This window comes from Erinaceus europaeus, chromosome 20 (genome assembly GCF_950295315.1).
Source record: "Erinaceus europaeus chromosome 20, mEriEur2.1, whole genome shotgun sequence".
In the NCBI taxonomy this organism is placed as follows: domain Eukaryota; kingdom Metazoa; phylum Chordata; class Mammalia; order Eulipotyphla; family Erinaceidae; genus Erinaceus; species Erinaceus europaeus.
In genome coordinates this window covers 45,874,885-45,892,044 of record NC_080181.1, presented here as the reverse complement: position 1 = coordinate 45,892,044, position 17,160 = coordinate 45,874,885, and the positions used below count along the sequence as shown (strand labels likewise).

Below are 17,160 nucleotides of genomic sequence, written 5' to 3'. Positions count from 1 at the left end.
GTGCATTATGTTCTCGCGAGAGTTTGCCACTACCTTAGGTGATTTTTGAAGTGCTCCCACACTAAAGGGAGCACAATTTGGGGTGGGGCAGGGAGGCTGTCTCCCCAGGCCTATTATTGTTTGGTTGGTGATTTGTCTTGCTGATCTTTGTACATATCCTAGGAGAGTAAGGACTCAGTTGGGGAATCCTACAAACCTCACTCCTACTTTGACTCCCAAAGGAGGTTTGGGGATCAGCAGGCCCTTTCATCTTTCCTTTCCCTAACCCAAACAGGTCCGTGGTGGCCCCAGAGCTAGCTGGGTGGCTGAGATTAAAAAAAAAAAAAAAGAAAGAAAGAAAGAAAGAAAAACAAACAAAAAAACCTTCCACTTGGGGCTGACAGGATAGCTCACCTGAATAGTGTGTCTGCTTTGCCGTGCCTGCAGCCCAGGTTGGAGCCCAGCCCCCACTCCATTAAGGAAACTTAGGCGCTGTGGCATCTTCCTTCTCTGTCTCTCTGTCTCTGTCTCTCCCTCTGGAAAAGTCTGTCCAGAGCCCCAGCAAGGACAGACAAACCTAGGTGTTAGTTGTCCTCCATCCTTCCCCTCTCATCACCTCTGAATTCTGCCCCTTAAGGAGTCTTGGGAGCTCTGCTTCCAGAATGTTCCTGGACTCACCCAGGCTCAGGCACCAGCTTCATTTTCCTTTAGGTTTGCAGCCCTCCACACCCCTTCTCTTATTCTCTGTCTGCCAGCCAGAATGAACCTTTTAAATAATAATAATGATAGTAGTTCTTCTAGCGTTTGCCCTTCTTCCATAGCCAGTCAACAGCGTCAGGTTGAGCCTGATGTAAAGTTTCGAGACCTCCTTGGAATCTGGAGAGGTGGCAGTCGTTGACTATGTGGGTCATAGTCTGTCTGGAGCCGCAGGGGCAGTTCGGGTCGTCTCTGGCTCCCCAGCGGTGGAACATAGCGGCGCACCGGCCATGGCCTGTTCGATAGCGATTGAGGAGGGCCCAATCATAACGTGCTAGGTCAAAGCCGGGTTGACGCTTGCAGGGGTCTGTGATGAGGTGTTTGTTCTTTACCTCAGCTAACTGCCAACTCTGTTTCCAAGAGTCTGGAACAGAGAAGTTCAGTGTAGGCGTAGGGGACCAGATTGGGTGACGAGACGTCAAGCGTTGGACAGGGTGGGCGAAGATATCCGCGTATATTGGCAGGTCCGGTCGAGCGTAGACGTGGGAAATGAACTTAGATGATGCCGCATCCCGACGAATATCTGGCGGGGCGATGTTGCTAAGAACTGGCAGCCATGGAACCGGGGTGGAACGGATGGTTCCAGAAATTATCCTCATGGAGGAATATAATTTGGAATCGACCAAGTGGACATGGGGGCTACGGAACCATACTGGGGCACAGTATTCTGCAGTGGAATAGCAGAATGCCAGAGATGATGATCGTAGTGTGGAAGCGCTCGCGCCCCATGAGGAGCTGGCCAGTCTTGCAATGATGTGATTCCTCGCGCCTACCTTTGCTGCAGTTTTTATGAGATGTTTGTGAAATGACAGAGTGCGATCGAGAGTAATGCCAAGATAGACTGGCTGGGCTTCATGCCGGATTCTCATATCGCCAAGCATCTCGTGAGTACCCATTCACTGGGGAAACTGACGATCCTTCCTAGCCGACTGAATCCACATGGATCCCAGTCACTTTCAAAGCCAGCAACAAGCAGCTCCTGACAGCTTTCAAGCTGTTGGTCCTGCTCTTCGAGTCCTCCAACTTAATGTTGAGGGGCTGTCCTTTGCTAAACGCGTTCTTTATAATGATAGTAATAATGGGTTAACGGCCTGGGGAGACAGCATCATGGATATGCAAAAGACTTTCGTGCCTGAGGCACCAGAGGTTCCAAGTTCAATCCCTCACACCACCATAAGTCAGAGCTAAGCAGTGCTCTGGTAAAACATAAAATAAAATAATAAAATATGAAACACAGCAGGTGATTCCTGGGTTTTCAGCCCTCCTTCCCATAGCCTCTCTGTGACTGATGTACATTCCCAGAGACCTGTGTTCCGTCCCTGCACCCCAAAGTTCTGACCTTGTCATCTCAGACCCCCCCACCATTGTCCCCACCCCAGCCACCCCATCCCGACCCTGCTTGCTCCTGAAATGCACTGGCCTCTGCCACTCCCTCTCACCACCCATCTTGTGTCCCCACTGTCCCAATGTCCCAGCTTCATCTGTCTGATTTCTCCTTTGAGTATCTGGAGGGCTCTGCTGGAACTCGAGGCTCCAGAAACCCTTCTCATGAACGTGGCTTGCTTTTTGTTGCACACTTCAGGGCCCCCAAAACTTCCTAGGGGGGAGTCGGGCGGTAGCACAGTGGGTTAAGTGCAGATGGTGCTAAGCGCAAGGACTGAGCATAAGGATCCTGGTTCAAGCCCCCAGCTCCCCACCTGCAGGGGAGTCGCTTCACAAGCGATGAAGCAGGTCTGCAGGTGTCTGTCTTTCTCTCCCCCTCTCTGTCTTCCCCTCCTCTCTCCATTTCTCTCTGTCCTATCCAACAACAACATCAATAATAACTACAACAATAAAACAACAAGGACAACAAAAAGAAATAAAGAAAGAAAACAAATAAAAAAAACCACTTCCTAGGGGTCCCTCTCACTTGCATACAGTGACCCAATGGTGAATGAGCAGCTCTTAGCTTGTCTGTGGCTTTGGAATCAAGACTGGGTGGGTTTCTGGGGGACTGGGTGGGGGTGCACCAGGTTAAGCTCACACATTACAATGTGCAAGGACCCAGGTCTGAGCCCCTGCTCCCTACCTGCAGGGGGGAAGCTTTACAAGTGGTGTTAAGGTGTCTCTCTTTCTCTCTCTATCTTCCTCTCTTCTCTCAATTTCTCTCTGTCATATTAAATAAAATAGAAGGGGGGAAAAAAGACTGGGTAGGTCTGTAGGATGTAAGTACACACACACACACACACACACACACACACACACACACACACACACACCTGCCGAGACCCACTTTCTTTTCCTTTCAGGCACAGTATTCTTGGCCAGGGGATGCCAGCTTGTTCCAAACAAATGCCTAAGACCAGGGGTCAGCCATCCAACCCAGGCAGTGGCTTCTAAAAGAAAATTCTAGCATAGAGAGTCAGGTGGTAGAGTAGTGGGTTAAGCTCACATGGCGCAAAGCTCAAGGACCGGCATAAGGGTCCAGGTTCAAGCCCCCGGCTCCCCACCTGCAGGGGGTCGCTTCAGAAGTGGTGAAGCAGGTCTGCAGGTGTCTGTCTTTCTCTCTCCATTGATGTCTTCCCCATCAATCTTGATTTCTCTCTGTCCTATCCAGCAGCGACAACATCAATGGCAACAACAAGGGCAACAAAATGGGAAAAAATGGTCTCCAGGAGCAGTGGATTCGTAGTGTAGGCTCTGAGCCAAAAAAAAGAGCAAATTCTACTATGCACTTCCTCTGTAAGCATCTCTTAGCTCTTTAGTATGTCTGTCTTTCTTTCTCCCTTTCTTTTCTATAAAAATATGTATTTATTTATTTATTTATACATTTATTTGACAGGACAGAGAGAAGTTGAGAGGGGAGGGAAGAGGGAGATAGTGGGGGCTTGAACCCACATCCTTGCACATGGTCCTTCCACCTTGGGCTCACTCAGGTGCATCACCACCCAACCCTAGGACATTTTTCAAATACCCTCCATGCCTCCTAACAAACCCTGAGGGTATGAGTGGAGGTGGGGTTGGGGGGGTCCGCCTACTTCTCCTCCTTGGAAGCTTTGGTGACGGCACCCAGTTTACTGCCTGCCTTGCCCGCCAGCTGGAAGTCTTATCAGCCCCTGGTGGAGCTTCTCCTCACAGGAAGGGCCTAGGAAGGACATTTTAGAGAAGCAGCTTCCTCTTTTTAAAATTTTTCCCCCTCTTTCGTGAAACACTTTGGTTTTTTCATGAGAACAGGCCCAAGATGTTTTGGGAAAAAAGAAGTTGGTAGGGAGTCGGACAGTAGTGCAGCGGGTTAAGCGCAGGTGGTGCAAAGCCCAAGGACCGGAGTAAAGAGCCCAGTTCAAGCCCCCAGCTCCCCACCTGCAGGGGCGTCGCTTCACAGGCGGTGAAGCAGGTCTGCAGGTGTCTATCTTTCTCTCCTCCTCTCTGTCTTCCCCTCCTCTCTCCATTTCTCTCTGTCCTATCTAACAATGCCAACATCAATAACAACAACAATAGTAAGCACAACAACAATAAAAAAAAAAACAGGGCAACAAAAAGGAAAATAAATATTAAAAAATATATTTTTTTAAAAAGTTGGTGAGGCTTTTCAAATGATTCAGATAATTCGGGCAGGAGAAAGGCCCCCTTAAAGCCCTCTCTGGGATGTCCTTGACAGAATGAAGAAAATAATAATAATAACTTCCAGATATGGGAGCTTCTTTGGTCTGAGCTCATGACGAGGAGAAGGAGGAAGAAGAGATCTGTTTGGAGACAAAGACTGAGGGTCCAGGCCTCCAATAGCCAGCCCCAGCCTCCATGGCTAAAGTGATTTTTCAAACTGAGAAACTGAGAGGAAACTGAGAGCCAAAAGAGGAACTGGTTCTTGGGTGAGGGAGGGTGGGCCCAAAATATTCTTAAGATTTTTTTTTTTTAAATGCAACTGAAAAAACCACTTTAAGCCGAGACTTCTGTTTTTCCAAGGGAGTCTCTTCCACATGGATTTCCGAAGTTCCTTCCCCTGGGAAGCTGCTTCTCACAGGCCTTTAAAAGCAGGCAGCCGCGGTGCTTGCTGGGTGTTGCTGTGTGATGTGCAGCTTTAATCTGTTGAATTTTGCAAGGTTGAGTTATTTATTTAAATGAGAGAGAAAGAGAGAGGGAGAGAGAGAGAGAGACAGTGAAAGACCATGAGAGAACCAGGGAATCAAAACTTGTGCGTGCAAGTTTGGTGTTCTGCCGCTGGGTATCTCACTGGTCACGAAAGATTTCTTTTCAGACAGAGATGTTAGACCAGAGAAATAGCTGATCAGGTCCAGGTTTGAGCCCCAGCACCATGTGGGACATGCTGTGGCATTGGGGGAGGCGCATGCTCTCTCTCTCTCTCTCTCTCCCTCTCTCTCACTCTCTCTCACTCTTTCTCTGGACAAAAAAAAAGTCCCAAAGCAGTGAAGTCACACCTGCATACAGATGGCCCCAGCTCCAGAAAACAAGAAACAAAACCAATTCTGTTTTGCCTTTTCTCCCTAGTCCCGTCTTGCAAAGCGCAAGGACCCGAATAAGGATCCCGGTTCGAGCCCCCGGCTCCCCACCTCCAGGGGGTCGCTTCCCAAGCGGTGAAGCAGGTCTGCAGGTGTCTATCTTTCTCTCCCCCTCTCTGTCTTCCCCTCCTCGCTCCACTTCTCTCTGTCCTATCCAACAACAATAACAGCTATAACAACAATAATAATAACAGCCACTACAAGGGCAACAAAATGGGAAAAATGGCCTCTAGGAGCAGTGGATTCAGAGCGCAGGCACTGAACCCCAATGATAACCCTGGAGGCAAAAAAAAAAAAAAAAAGCTGAGTCTCCCTTGAGCTCAGAGCTCTCTATCCATCGGGGATTCCCAAGGTCACCATCCCCAGTTAGAACAACCCCAAATACACACCCTGGGTGTGGGGGGGCTAGGTGACAGCTCAGGTAGCAGAACACTCACCTGACTGTGTGCAGGGCTCTGGGTTCAAGTCCCAGCACCATATGGAAGGGCACTACAGTACCAGGAAAAGCTCCAAGCATAGACGGTGGAGGGTTGCTATTGTGTCTCTCCCTCCCTCCCACCCTCCTTTCTCTCTCTTGATCAGAAATACAAAGGATGAAAAAGCCAGCCCAGGGAGCAGTGAAATCACTTATGTGTGGGTAGCTGCAAAATATACATGGGTTCCTTTCTCCCACCCTTAGGTTCAGAGGCCCCTGCTCCCTGTGATTGTCACCTGACTGTCCCTCTCTTTGGGATTATGTGGCCCCTCAGAGTTTCTGGAAGCTTCTGTCCTGGAGTGGGCGTGTCAGGGGGCAGGAGGGTGAGCGTCCGTGTCTTGTGCTGGGGCCAGTGTCTGTGTGTAGACTCCACAGCTTGGCGGGTCCACTGTCATAATTTGGGACCGGGGTCCTCTTCTAGATTCTTCTTGCTCCCAGTCACAAGGCAAAATGGGTGAGCTCTGTCCTCGGATGGGCAGACAGACCAGACGGGGTGTGAAGAGAAAGGAAGGGGAAGGGAAAGGTGAAGAGAAAGCCAAGAGATGACAGTGTGTAGGGATTGGGGCTGTGGGGGGGGGGCGTAGTCACTGACAAAAGCCATCTGACACGTCCCTTGTCTCCCGCCAGGAGGCCAGCTCTCTGTCCGGCTCCGAGCACGCTTCCATGTCTCCATCCACCACCTGGGCAGCAGCGGCGGTGACCTGGGCCAGATCCGACCGGGACAGAGGCCACCCCGATGGCTGGCATGTCAGGGCAACCCCCCAGCATGTACTGGTGTGTGGGGCCCGGGGGCAACATGCTACACCCAGAGGCTGCCATGGACACGGACACGCGGACGGGTAAGGAGGGGAGTCGCGGGTTGGTGCCAGTCCCTGGATGGACTCCATGGTGAAGTGTTTGCCCTTATTGTCTATATAAAATAGGGGGCACGCAGAGGCGTGAGGACCCAGGTTTGAGCTCCTACTTCCCACTTGCAGGGCAGACACTTCACAAATGGTAGAGCAGGGCTATAGGTGTCTGTCAGTTTCTCTCGCTCTCTGTCTTCCATCTCCCCCTCCCCTCTCAATTTCTATCTCAATCTAATAAGGAGGGAGAAGAAAGAAAAAAAAAAAGGAAAAACTGGCTGCCCAGAGCAGTGACTGCATAGTGCTAGCATGATAGCATGATATCCCAGCAATAAACCCTGGTGGCAATAAGGTAAAAAATAATAATAATAATAATAAATAAAAGCTAATAAAAAATTCATCATAGACTTGAAAGAGCTTCAGAACTCAGGCATCGCTCAAGGAGGCAGGAGGAGGGAGAAAGGAAATAGCTCACTTGCTAGACACACACACATGTTACAATGCTCAAAGGCCTGGGTTCAAGCCCCCGGCCACCACACGAGAGCACTGTGCAGGGAGGAAGCTTCATGAGGGGTGGAGCAGCACTGTCTGCTACCATTCTGTCCACTTGGTAGCAAAGAATGAACACTCACCCTTTTTTAAAAAAAAAATTTTTTTTATCTTTATTTATTGATTGGATAGAGACAGCCAGAAATCGAGAGGGAAGGGGGTGATAGAGAGGGAGAGGCAGAGAGACACCTGCAGCCCTGCTTCACCACTTGCAAAGCTTTCCCCCATGCAAGTGGGGACCGGGTGCTCGAACCCACAATCACCCTTTCTAACCTCTGGGTCGGACTCCTTTTGTCTCTTTACCATGACTTCTTAATCCACTCGTCGGTGCTTGGGCACCTGGATTGATGCCATATAAAACTATATGGACACAGATGGGGACTGGGTTCAGTTTCTGCATTATAAAAGTCATGTGTATTTATTAAAGAAAAGCCAGAAAAAAAAGGAAATTGCAAAAAAAAAAGAAAAAAAGAAAAGAAAAAACCGAAAAAACCTTCCAGTTAAAGTCAAGTGTGATCACTTCTCCTCTGTTTGTGTAGACTTCTGGGACTTTCCTGGAACTTTACTTCCTTGTCACAGTGGACAAAGTTTTGTACCCTGATTTTTTTTTCCTCTCCCACGCTCCTATGTCAGTCACCTAGTGCATTCCATCAAGCGAAGCAAAGCACCACATCTTAGGGGCACTGTGTAGCATGGTTGGCCTCAGCCTTACTCTCCTGTTGGGCATTTGGGGTCAATTCCGGTTCCCCATTCATACTGAAAGAGTCAGTGTGTCCATCCTCTTGGCCATGGTTTGGTGATGATTTCCTTAGACTAGATTTGCAGAAGTGGAATTGGTAAGCCTGAACGTCTCTCAACCTCTTTACTCGTGTGTCCGGGATTTTCCGCAGGAGGTGGCCAGCTTCACCCCTTCCTGCAGGGCACCATCAGTGTTGCTGTTAACAGTGGATATCTGTAGGTTTGAACTGAGTTCAAGACATCAGCACGTTTCACCCTCTCAATAGCCCATGAAAATGTTCCCTTAACATCCATTTTGTAGACAAGAAACAGGAGACTAAGAGAGAGCTGGGGAATTTGTCCAAGGTCGTCATCTGATAAATGACAGAGCTGCGGTTTGAATTCTGACCTATTTTCAGACCCATCACCCAAAGTCTAGCCAGCCGTCTGATGGTTTGAGAGGGTCCACATGTTGGACTTGAGAGTCCCTTGTATTGTCTCCCTAGTGATGTTACCCCCTCAGTATTACACCTGACTCAGCAGACAGATCCTTCAGTTGTTTGAATATTTTCTTCCTCACTGGAAATACCCAGAGGCTGATCTGGGTGGAGTTTCTGGATGATATCTATCTTTTTGTTTAAAACAAATTATGGAATGGGACAAAGAATTCCCTTCTTTTTTTCTTCTTATTTTATTTTCTAAATTATTTTATTTAATTATTTAATTCTATTTTTTCACCTTCAGGGTTATTGCTAGGGCTTGGTGCCTGCTAGGTGATTGTTGGGGCTCGGTGTCTGCTAGGTGATTGCTGGGGCTCGGTGGCTGCACTACGAATCCACTGCTCCTGGAGGCCATTTTGTTGCCCCTGTTGTTGCCCTTGTTGTTGTTGTTGTTGTTATTGTTGCCATTTATGTAGTTGTTGGATAGGACAGAGAGAAATTGGGAGAGATGGGGAGACAGAGAGGGAGTGAAAGAGAGACACCTGCAGACCTGCTTCACTGCTTGTAAAGTGACCCCCCTGCAGGTGGGGAGCTGGGGGCTCGAACCGGAACCCTTACACCTGTCCTTGGGCTTTGCCCCATGTGCTCTTAACCCGCTGTGCTACCTACCGCCTGACCCTCTCAAAGAGTTCCCTTCTTTTTTATTTATTTATTTATTTTATTTATTTATTTATTCCCTTTTGTTGCCCTTGTTGTTTTATTGTTGTAGTTATTATTGTTGTTGGATAGGACAGAGAGAAATGGAGAGAGGAGGGGAAGACAGAGAGGAGGAGAGAAAGATAGACACCTGCAGACCTGCTTCACCGCCTGTGAAGCGACTCCCCTGCAGGTGGGGAGCCGGGGTTCGAACCAGGATCCTTATGCCGGTCCTTGTGCTTTGCGCCACCTGCGCTTAACCCGCTGCGCTACAGCCCGACTCCCAAGAGTTCCCTTCTTGACATTACCCAGCACGAAATATTTCCAGAATGTCTGGCTTTTTTTTTTTAAATCTTTTGAAGAGTGGTTTACATTTTCATTTATTCTTTTATTCAGAGGCAGGTCTTTGTTCAGTGCTTGGTAGAATTGAGTTGCCTTGTTTGTGTGTGAGCCAGGCAGCATGTGGGATGGGATATTCTCCCCGAGTCTGGAAGCTATCCTGGAGTTTGGAGTGGTTAACTGCTTGCTCACCCCACATGCCTCTACTCTTAGCCATCCTGAGGAATGAGGGTAGGGTCAGGGTTACTGGGTCCATTTGGGGCCCGCTGGTTGGCTTATTGCACCATCTGAAAAATCCTCTTGGGGGAATCCACTCCATTGCCATCTTGACCAAGAGTCAGTGATATACTAACTTACATTATTTAAGATTTTTTAAAAAAATATTTATTTATTCCCATTTGTTGCCTTTGTTGTATTATTGTTATAATTATTATTGTTGTTATTATGTCGTTGTTGTTGGATAGGACAGAGCTAAATGGAGAGAGGAGGGGAAGACAGAGAGGGGGAGAGAAAGATAGACACCTGCAGACCTGCTTCACTGCTTGTGAAGCTACTCCCCTGCAGGTGGGGAGCTGGGGGCTTGAACTGGGATCCTTACGCTGGTCCTTGCGCTTCATGCCATGTGTGCACTTAACCCGCTGCGCTACCACCTGACTCCTCATTTTTTTTTTTTTGCCACCAGGGTTATTGCTGGGGCTTGGTGCCTGCGCTACGAATCCACTGCTCCTGGAGGCTGATTTTTTTCCCCTCTTGTTGCCCTTGTTTTATTGTTGTTGTGGCTGTTGTTGTTATTGCAGTGGTCGTTATTGGATAGAACAGAAAGAAATATAGAGAGGAGGGGAAGACAGAGAGGAGGAGAGAAAGACAGACAGACACCTGCAGACCTGCTTCCCTGCCTGTGAAGTGACCCCTCCTGCAGGGGGGGAGCCAGCCAGGTGCTCGAACCGGGATCCTTACGCTTTGCACCATCTGAGCTTAACCCGCTGCACTACCGCCTGACTGCCATATTTATATATTTTTATGAAATAAAAAGAGTCCCTTGGACCTGGGTGGTGATGCACCTGGTTGAGCGCACATGTAGCACTGTGCAAGGATCCAAGTTCAAGCCCCCAGTTCCCACCTGCAGGGGGAAAGCTTTGCAAGTGGTGAAGCAGTGTTGAAGGCATCTGTCTCTCTCCCTTATCTACCACCCCCTTCCCTCTCAATTTCTGGCTGTCTCTATCCAATAAATAAATAAAGATATTTTTAAAAAATTGTTTTAAAGAGTCCCTGTGGTGCTAGGACTTGAACTTGGAATCTCAGATATGCATGACCTGTGCTGCACCTCTGGGCTAGCTCCCCAGCCCAGAAACTGGTGATGGAGTTGAATGCTTCTCGACTTTAGCTCCCAGACGCACTGGAGCTTCTCGGACAGCCAACGCCCAGGTACTCCTGGAGCAACCTCTTTTGGGGAAACCAGACATGGATATATATTCTGTAATTTCCTGGTACAGCTGGTCTGAGTACTTGGAGTCTGAAAGAGTTCCACAGCTCAGACTGCACCAGACATGATTCCTCTGAGGATCTTGGTAGGATTCAGATTCTCAATCCACAGGTCTAGGAACCCCAAGAGTCTGGATGTTTTGTGTTGTGTTTCATTGGTGCTTCTGCAAGCACAAGCTTTATGTCGCAATCTCGATGTTTATTTAATATTTTATTTATTGTATTTTGATGAGAAAGATACAGAGAGGACAGCAGAGACTACAGTACTGCTCAGCTATGGCTGATGGTGATGCTAAGGATTGAACCTAGGACATCAGAGCCACAGGCATGAAAGGTGTTTGTTTGTTTGTTTTGCAGTCATGTGATGTTCTCCCAGCCCTGTTTGTTTTGTAAATTTTTATTTTCACATGAGATTGAGAGAGTTTCATAGAAAATGAAAGAAAGAAAGAAAGAGAGAGAATAGCACCACCCCTGTAATAGTACCAGGGATCAAACCTGGAGCCTCGGGCATGCAAGTCTGCCAGTGAACCACTGGCCATATGTCCCTAGCTACTCTGCTTTGTTTGTTTGCCAATTGCTGTTTCTTTGCAATACAGATGTTTTATGACTGGGCCTACTCTGCACATTGGGGTTCACCTCCAACGTCTACCGGCCACTTTTCCCTCGTGGGGAAATGAATATGAGACTCAGTGAACTTGTAGAGTAGCTGCTCTCCTCTTTCTCCTCCTGGGTATCACAGGAGGCCTCCTCCCTCCCTCGAGCTTCAGCCTCAGCTGGGAAGACTGTTCCAGAACTGGTGCCATCTCCTCCCAAGGAAAGCTAACCACCAGAGAGAAAAACCAGAGACTCTGAAATTCAGTCCTGTGGACGGGCAACCTTCTCACCTCTAGATGACAGATAGCATGCTTTGGGCCTGTGAAAGCTCCTTGAATCAGACAATTATTATTATTTTTTTATTTTCCTTTTGGTATTGGTGTGTCTGATTTGTCTGTGTCTGTGTGTATAAGAAAGAGAGAGGGAGGGAGGCTTCCCACAGTCCTACCTGTTCTGACTTGCCCAGCTCAGCTGGTTGATTTAGAAAGCTTAAACCTTTTGAAGCCCAGGAACACATAAGTGAGGACTCATTTGAGGGCCAGGGAACTAGTTCAGCCTGTTAGAGCACTAGCCTACATGCCTGAGACCCCAGAGGCCCCAAGTTCAATCCCAGGTACCACCTTATGCCTAAACTGAGCAGTGCTCCGATGTCTCTCATTTTTTTCTCTCTTATAAAAGTAAATCCAGAGATGCACTCTTTCCTTCAAAGCCAGGAGGAAGTCATCGTGAGGCTGGTGAGCCTGCTGGGCCTCTATTTTGACAAACTTGTCATTAGACATTCTTCCATGTTTGCCGGGCTCTAGTCAAGAGTGGAAAGACCTGTCCCGCCCACTGAGGAGAGACTCCTGGGAGTGTAGAGAAGTGAGGGACCTTCCTGAGAGCTCAGACGGAGAAAGTCTGGAGGAAAACTTGTGGGTCATAGAGATGCCAGCAGGCCAGAGGAGGCATCCCCCAGTGCCTTGCTCTAAGTGACCATCACCCTGAAACCCAGCCTTCCTGACACAGCTGCCCGCCTCCACCAGGCCCAGCATGGACCAAGGCAGAAGGAACATTTCAGAAGGTCTATTTCAGAAGGTCTTCGTCTCCCAGGTTTTTACAGAATGACCCCCCCCCCCATGTGTGTATGTGTGTGTGTGTGTGTCTGTCTGTCTGTCTTTCCCCCTCCCCACTTTCACTTGTTCAAAACTTGCCTGAAAACTTCAGTTTTTTCATATCAGAGCCAAGTGGCCTGCTCAAGCAGGAGCTCTTTCTCGGCCTTCCAGAAATAGAAGTAGGAAACTGAAATAGGAAGTGGCCCCAGGGAGATAACACTGCTATGAGAAGTCCCACCCCAGGACATGTCCACATTTGGGGGGGTGCCTTCTGGAACCACAGAGTCCACGTCATTAGCATGCTCCTGGCATCGGGCTTCTGTGTCTGTCTGTCTGTCTGTCTGTCTGTCTGTCTGTCTGGGGGAAGGGAAGGAAAGAGAGGGACATGTGGACAGAGCTTTGATGGAAAGGAGACCATGATCTCTGGGGCACCCTCCCCCAGCCCCAGCTCTGGGGGCCGACACACACATGTAGCAAGGAGTCCCTTCCTGTCCCTTGTTGAGAGATGCCAAGGACCCAGAGGTTCTGTGGGGGCCAAGGGGGCGGAAGGCTCGGCCGTGTGTAGCCAGCCATGCCCAGGACACTGAACCCCCGCTGTGCCACCACGTGTCCCCAGAGCCCTGCCAACTGCACAAGCACTGACCTGACAGTGTTTCTTGCTCTCTACCAGCACCACAATCACCAGCTTCCATCTGTTCCTCTCTCATTCTCCAGCATACACTTGGTTGCTTCCAGACACAGGAAGCTCACTCCCTCTCAAGCAATGCCTGGCTGCCTGTGGGCAGCTCTCAGGCATTTGTGCTGCAGAAGGGGGCCTGTTCTCAGTGTCCCATCTGTCCAGGTGCCCTGTTCTTTTTCAACATAGCGGTGGAGGGATGAACTTCAGGCCTTGTGTTTTCAGGATACCATGGGCCCACTCTTTTCTCTTTTTCTCTCTCTCTCTCTTTCTTTCTTCCTTCCTTTCTTTCTTTCTTTCTTTCTTTCTTTCCTTATTTAATTATTTCATTTAGAAATTGAGGGAGAGACAAAGAGGAGAAAGGGAGAGAGCTAGAAAGGAGAGACATTGCTGCACTGACCCACCATCCATGGAGCTTCCCCCGTGCTGTGCAGCGTGCTCGCTCAAACCCAGGGCCTCAGGCATGATAAGGTGCCTGCTCTCCTGGGTGAGCCAGCTCCTGCCCCCAACCATATTCTCAAAATAACTAAAAACAGCTGCCTTGCTCTCCCTTTGGATTTTTTTTTAAGTAATTAAACTATCCTGCCCCTCTGAGAGCAGACAGTATCATACGGAAGTTCCCCTTGTGTCTGCTTGGATAATTTATTATTATTACTATTATTATCATTACTATTTTGCACCATAGTTTGTGGATGAAATGCAAGGTCCTGACTGCCTGGGCTCTAGGGAGGAGCCTTCCCCACACCGTGAGCCCAGAACCCTGACTTTCCAAGAGGAATCACACATTCCGTAGGAATCTTTTTTTTTTTTTTAACCTGTGAGACTGGCTTAGGGTAGATTCCAGCTACCTTTCACTCGTTCTTGCTGCTGTACTTAGCACCTCTCCGCCCTCGTCCACTCATCCTCCAATAGCCAGAGAGGTGTTCCTTGGGTGTTCGTTTAAAGTCACTGGCCTGGTGACTTTTAGGAGAAGCAAGAAAGTGGTCAGCTTGTTTTGAGGTGCTTTGAATGTATCTGAAACTGGGAGACGAGACGTTTAAAGCCATTGAAAAATACAAGGTTTGGGAGGTAGCATCTCAGAACCATGAAATGATGCCAATTTGCTACTGAATCCAAAAGGCCAAGAATGGTCCTCCCAGAGTCCCTTTTAGTAGTTCCTTCTAGACTTGGGGTGGCTTCAGGGACCAGTGTTGGCCACAGGTGCCCCCCCATGGCAGGTAGTGACAGAGGGCAGGGCCGCAGACTGTTCTGCTGAGGTCCCAGGGCACAGCGACCATGTCTCCTGAGTCATCACCTGTGCCCCTGGGTTCAAAACTCATAAAACAGTGTCATTTGGACCTGTTTTATACTTTTTTATTTATTTATTTTTAAATATTTATTTTATTTATTTATTCCCTTTTGTTGCCCTTGTTGTTTTATTGTTGTAGTTATTATTGTTGTTGTCGTTGTTGGATAGGACAGAAAGAAATGGAGAGCGGAGGGGAAGATAGAGAGGAGGAGAGAAAGATAGACACCTGCAGACCTGCTTCACTGCCTGTGAAGCGACTCCCCTGCAGGTGGGGAGCCGGGGTTCAAACCGGGACCCTTATGCTGGTCCTTGTGCTTTGCGCCACCTGCGCTTAACCCGCTGCGCTACAGCCCGACTCCCTATTTTATACTTTTTAAGGTCGCTAATATGTTTACTCAACTGCAACATAAAAACAAAAAAATCGGATGTATTGCACCAAAGTAAAACTCTGGGGTGTGTGTGTGGGGGGGGGGGTGGAGAGTTCAGGTACTGGAACAAGATGACAGAGGACCTAGTGTGGGTTGTACTGTTGTGTGGAAAACTCAGAAATGTTTTGCATGTACAAACTATTGTATTTGCTGTCGACTGTATTTACTGTTGTATTTATTTAGCATCAATCCCCCAATAAATTAAACAAAAAATCATGAAGAATAAGCTCACGGGTTATGGATGAACACAAGTAAACACCTGTATGTTGAACAGAACAAACTTGGCATGAAGTTAGAGATTATAAATGGGGACTCCGGATCACTATCAAGATAGCTCACCTGGATGGTCGTTGCTCTGCCACCTGGTTGACTCAGGTTCGATCCGGGGTCCCACTACATTGGTGCTGTGGGCTCGGTACCTGCACTACAAATCCATTGCTCCGGTGGCTTTTTTTTTTCTTGATAGGACAGAGAGACATTAAAAGAGGAGGGGAAGATAGAGAGGGAGAGAGAAAGATAGACACCCTCAGACCTGCTTCATCACTTGTGAAGCAAACCCCCCTGCAGGTGGGGAGCCGGGGACTCGAACTGGGATCCTTGAGTGGGTTCTTGTGCTTAGTACTATGTGCATTTAACTGAGTGTGCCACTGCCCGGCCCCTAATGCTGTGGTTTCTCTCTCTCTCCTCCACCCACCCCCGTCCCCCGTATCTGTGTGTGTCCCTCTGTCTCTGCCTTTCCATCTAAATCTGGAGCAGTGAAGCCCCGGCAATGACAAAATATAAAATAAGTGAAAAAAATGGGGCCTCCAAGGAGGTTTCAAATGGTAGTGGGCTACAGGTCCAGGTCCCAAGAGAAGCTTTAGACTATTATTATTATTATTATTATTATATTTATTTATTCCCTTCTGTTGCCCTTGTTTTATTGTTATAGTTATTATTGTTGTTCTTGATGTTGTCGTCTTTGGGTAGGACAGAGAGAAATGGAGAGAGGAGGGGAAGACAGAGAGGGGGAGAGAAAGACAGACACCTGCAGACCTGTGAAGATAGACCTGTGAAGCAACCCCCCTGCAGGTGGGGAGCCGGGGCCTCGAACCCGGATCCTTCCACCAGTCCTTGCGCTTTGTGCCATGTGTGCTTAATCCTCTGCACTACCACCCAACTCCCGCAGCTTTAGACTTTTATCTCTGACCCGCAGCAAGATCCATCACTTGGATGCATGGTACAGGGAGTGAGAGGTCCTTCACACAGTTTGGATACCAAGAATATATGCTGATACTATTATTCTAAAAAGTATTACAGATATATACTAGTGCTGTGTTTTGGCTTGGAAAATTAATATCCCTTATAAAATATAGAAGGAGCTTAAAGTCATCTTGATGATGCAATTATCTATAGGTTGATATCCAGTCCTTTTAACTTATTATGATTATTTTTATTATTGATTCAACACTCAGCTGGAGTGAAGTAGCTTACTAGATGGCATGTCTGCTCTCCTGTGTGCTCAACCCAGGTTTGAGCCCAGCCTCCACTGCTCTGGAGGAAGCTTTGGCTCTGTGGTCTCTAGCTATCTCTGTATCTCTTCAACTCTTTTTTAAAAATTTCTTTATTGGGGGATTAATGATTTACAGTTGACAGTAAAATACAATAGTTTGTACACATGTAACATTTCCCAGGTTTCCACATAACAATTCAACCCCTGCAGGCTCATGAAGTGGTGAAAGCAGGTCTGCAGGTGTCTGTCTTTCTCCCCCCCCCCGTCTTCCCCTCCTCTCTCCATTTCTCTCTGTCCTATCTAACAACGACATCAATAACAACAATAATAACTACAACAACAATTTAAAAAAGACAACAAGGGCAACCAAAGGGAAAATACATAAATAAATATAAAAAGATTAAAAAAATTGTAAGTGATAGTAGTAGTAATAGCAACACTACCAGGTGCCGTAAAACAAGGGAGGTGTGCAGTTAGCTGAGGAACCCGAAGCAGAAGCAGGAAGTCGCTGCCTCAGCAGGGTGGGTACTGGGCTTTGTCCTCGGCCCAGCCTGTGTTCCTTACATTTTAAACTGTGGGTGTGTACACATTCTCCTTTGATCATTTTTCCTGTTTCTGTTCTTCGATTCTGGAACGCCGCCAGGGAACAGGCAAGAACTTCATGGCCCAGGATTATTAGCAACATAGAGAATGGCTCTAAACTAGCCACTTGGAAAGGGGGTCTGACTGGATCAATCTCGCTGCCCTCACAGGCTTCAGTGTGATGACTGTAGGAAAAGAAAAAAAACAACAAGGAACAAAATAAACTCCAAGACAC

General features: G+C 48.0%; 1 protein-coding gene across 3 annotated transcripts in view; it reads left to right on the top strand.

Annotated features, from left to right (window-relative positions):
* Nucleotides 1–6,333: 6,333 nt before the first annotated feature.
* LRRK1 (leucine rich repeat kinase 1) overlaps nucleotides 6,334–17,160 on the top strand; it is a 113,126-nt gene continuing 102,299 nt past the window's right edge. For all 3 annotated transcript variants that reach the window (XM_060179301.1, XM_060179299.1, XM_016191248.2), the window contains exon 1: nucleotides 6,334–6,545. In XM_060179301.1, the coding sequence (XP_060035284.1) occupies nucleotides 6,443–6,545 (103 nt within the window). In that variant the 5' untranslated portion in view covers nucleotides 6,334–6,442. The remainder of the gene's footprint in view (nucleotides 6,546–17,160) is intronic.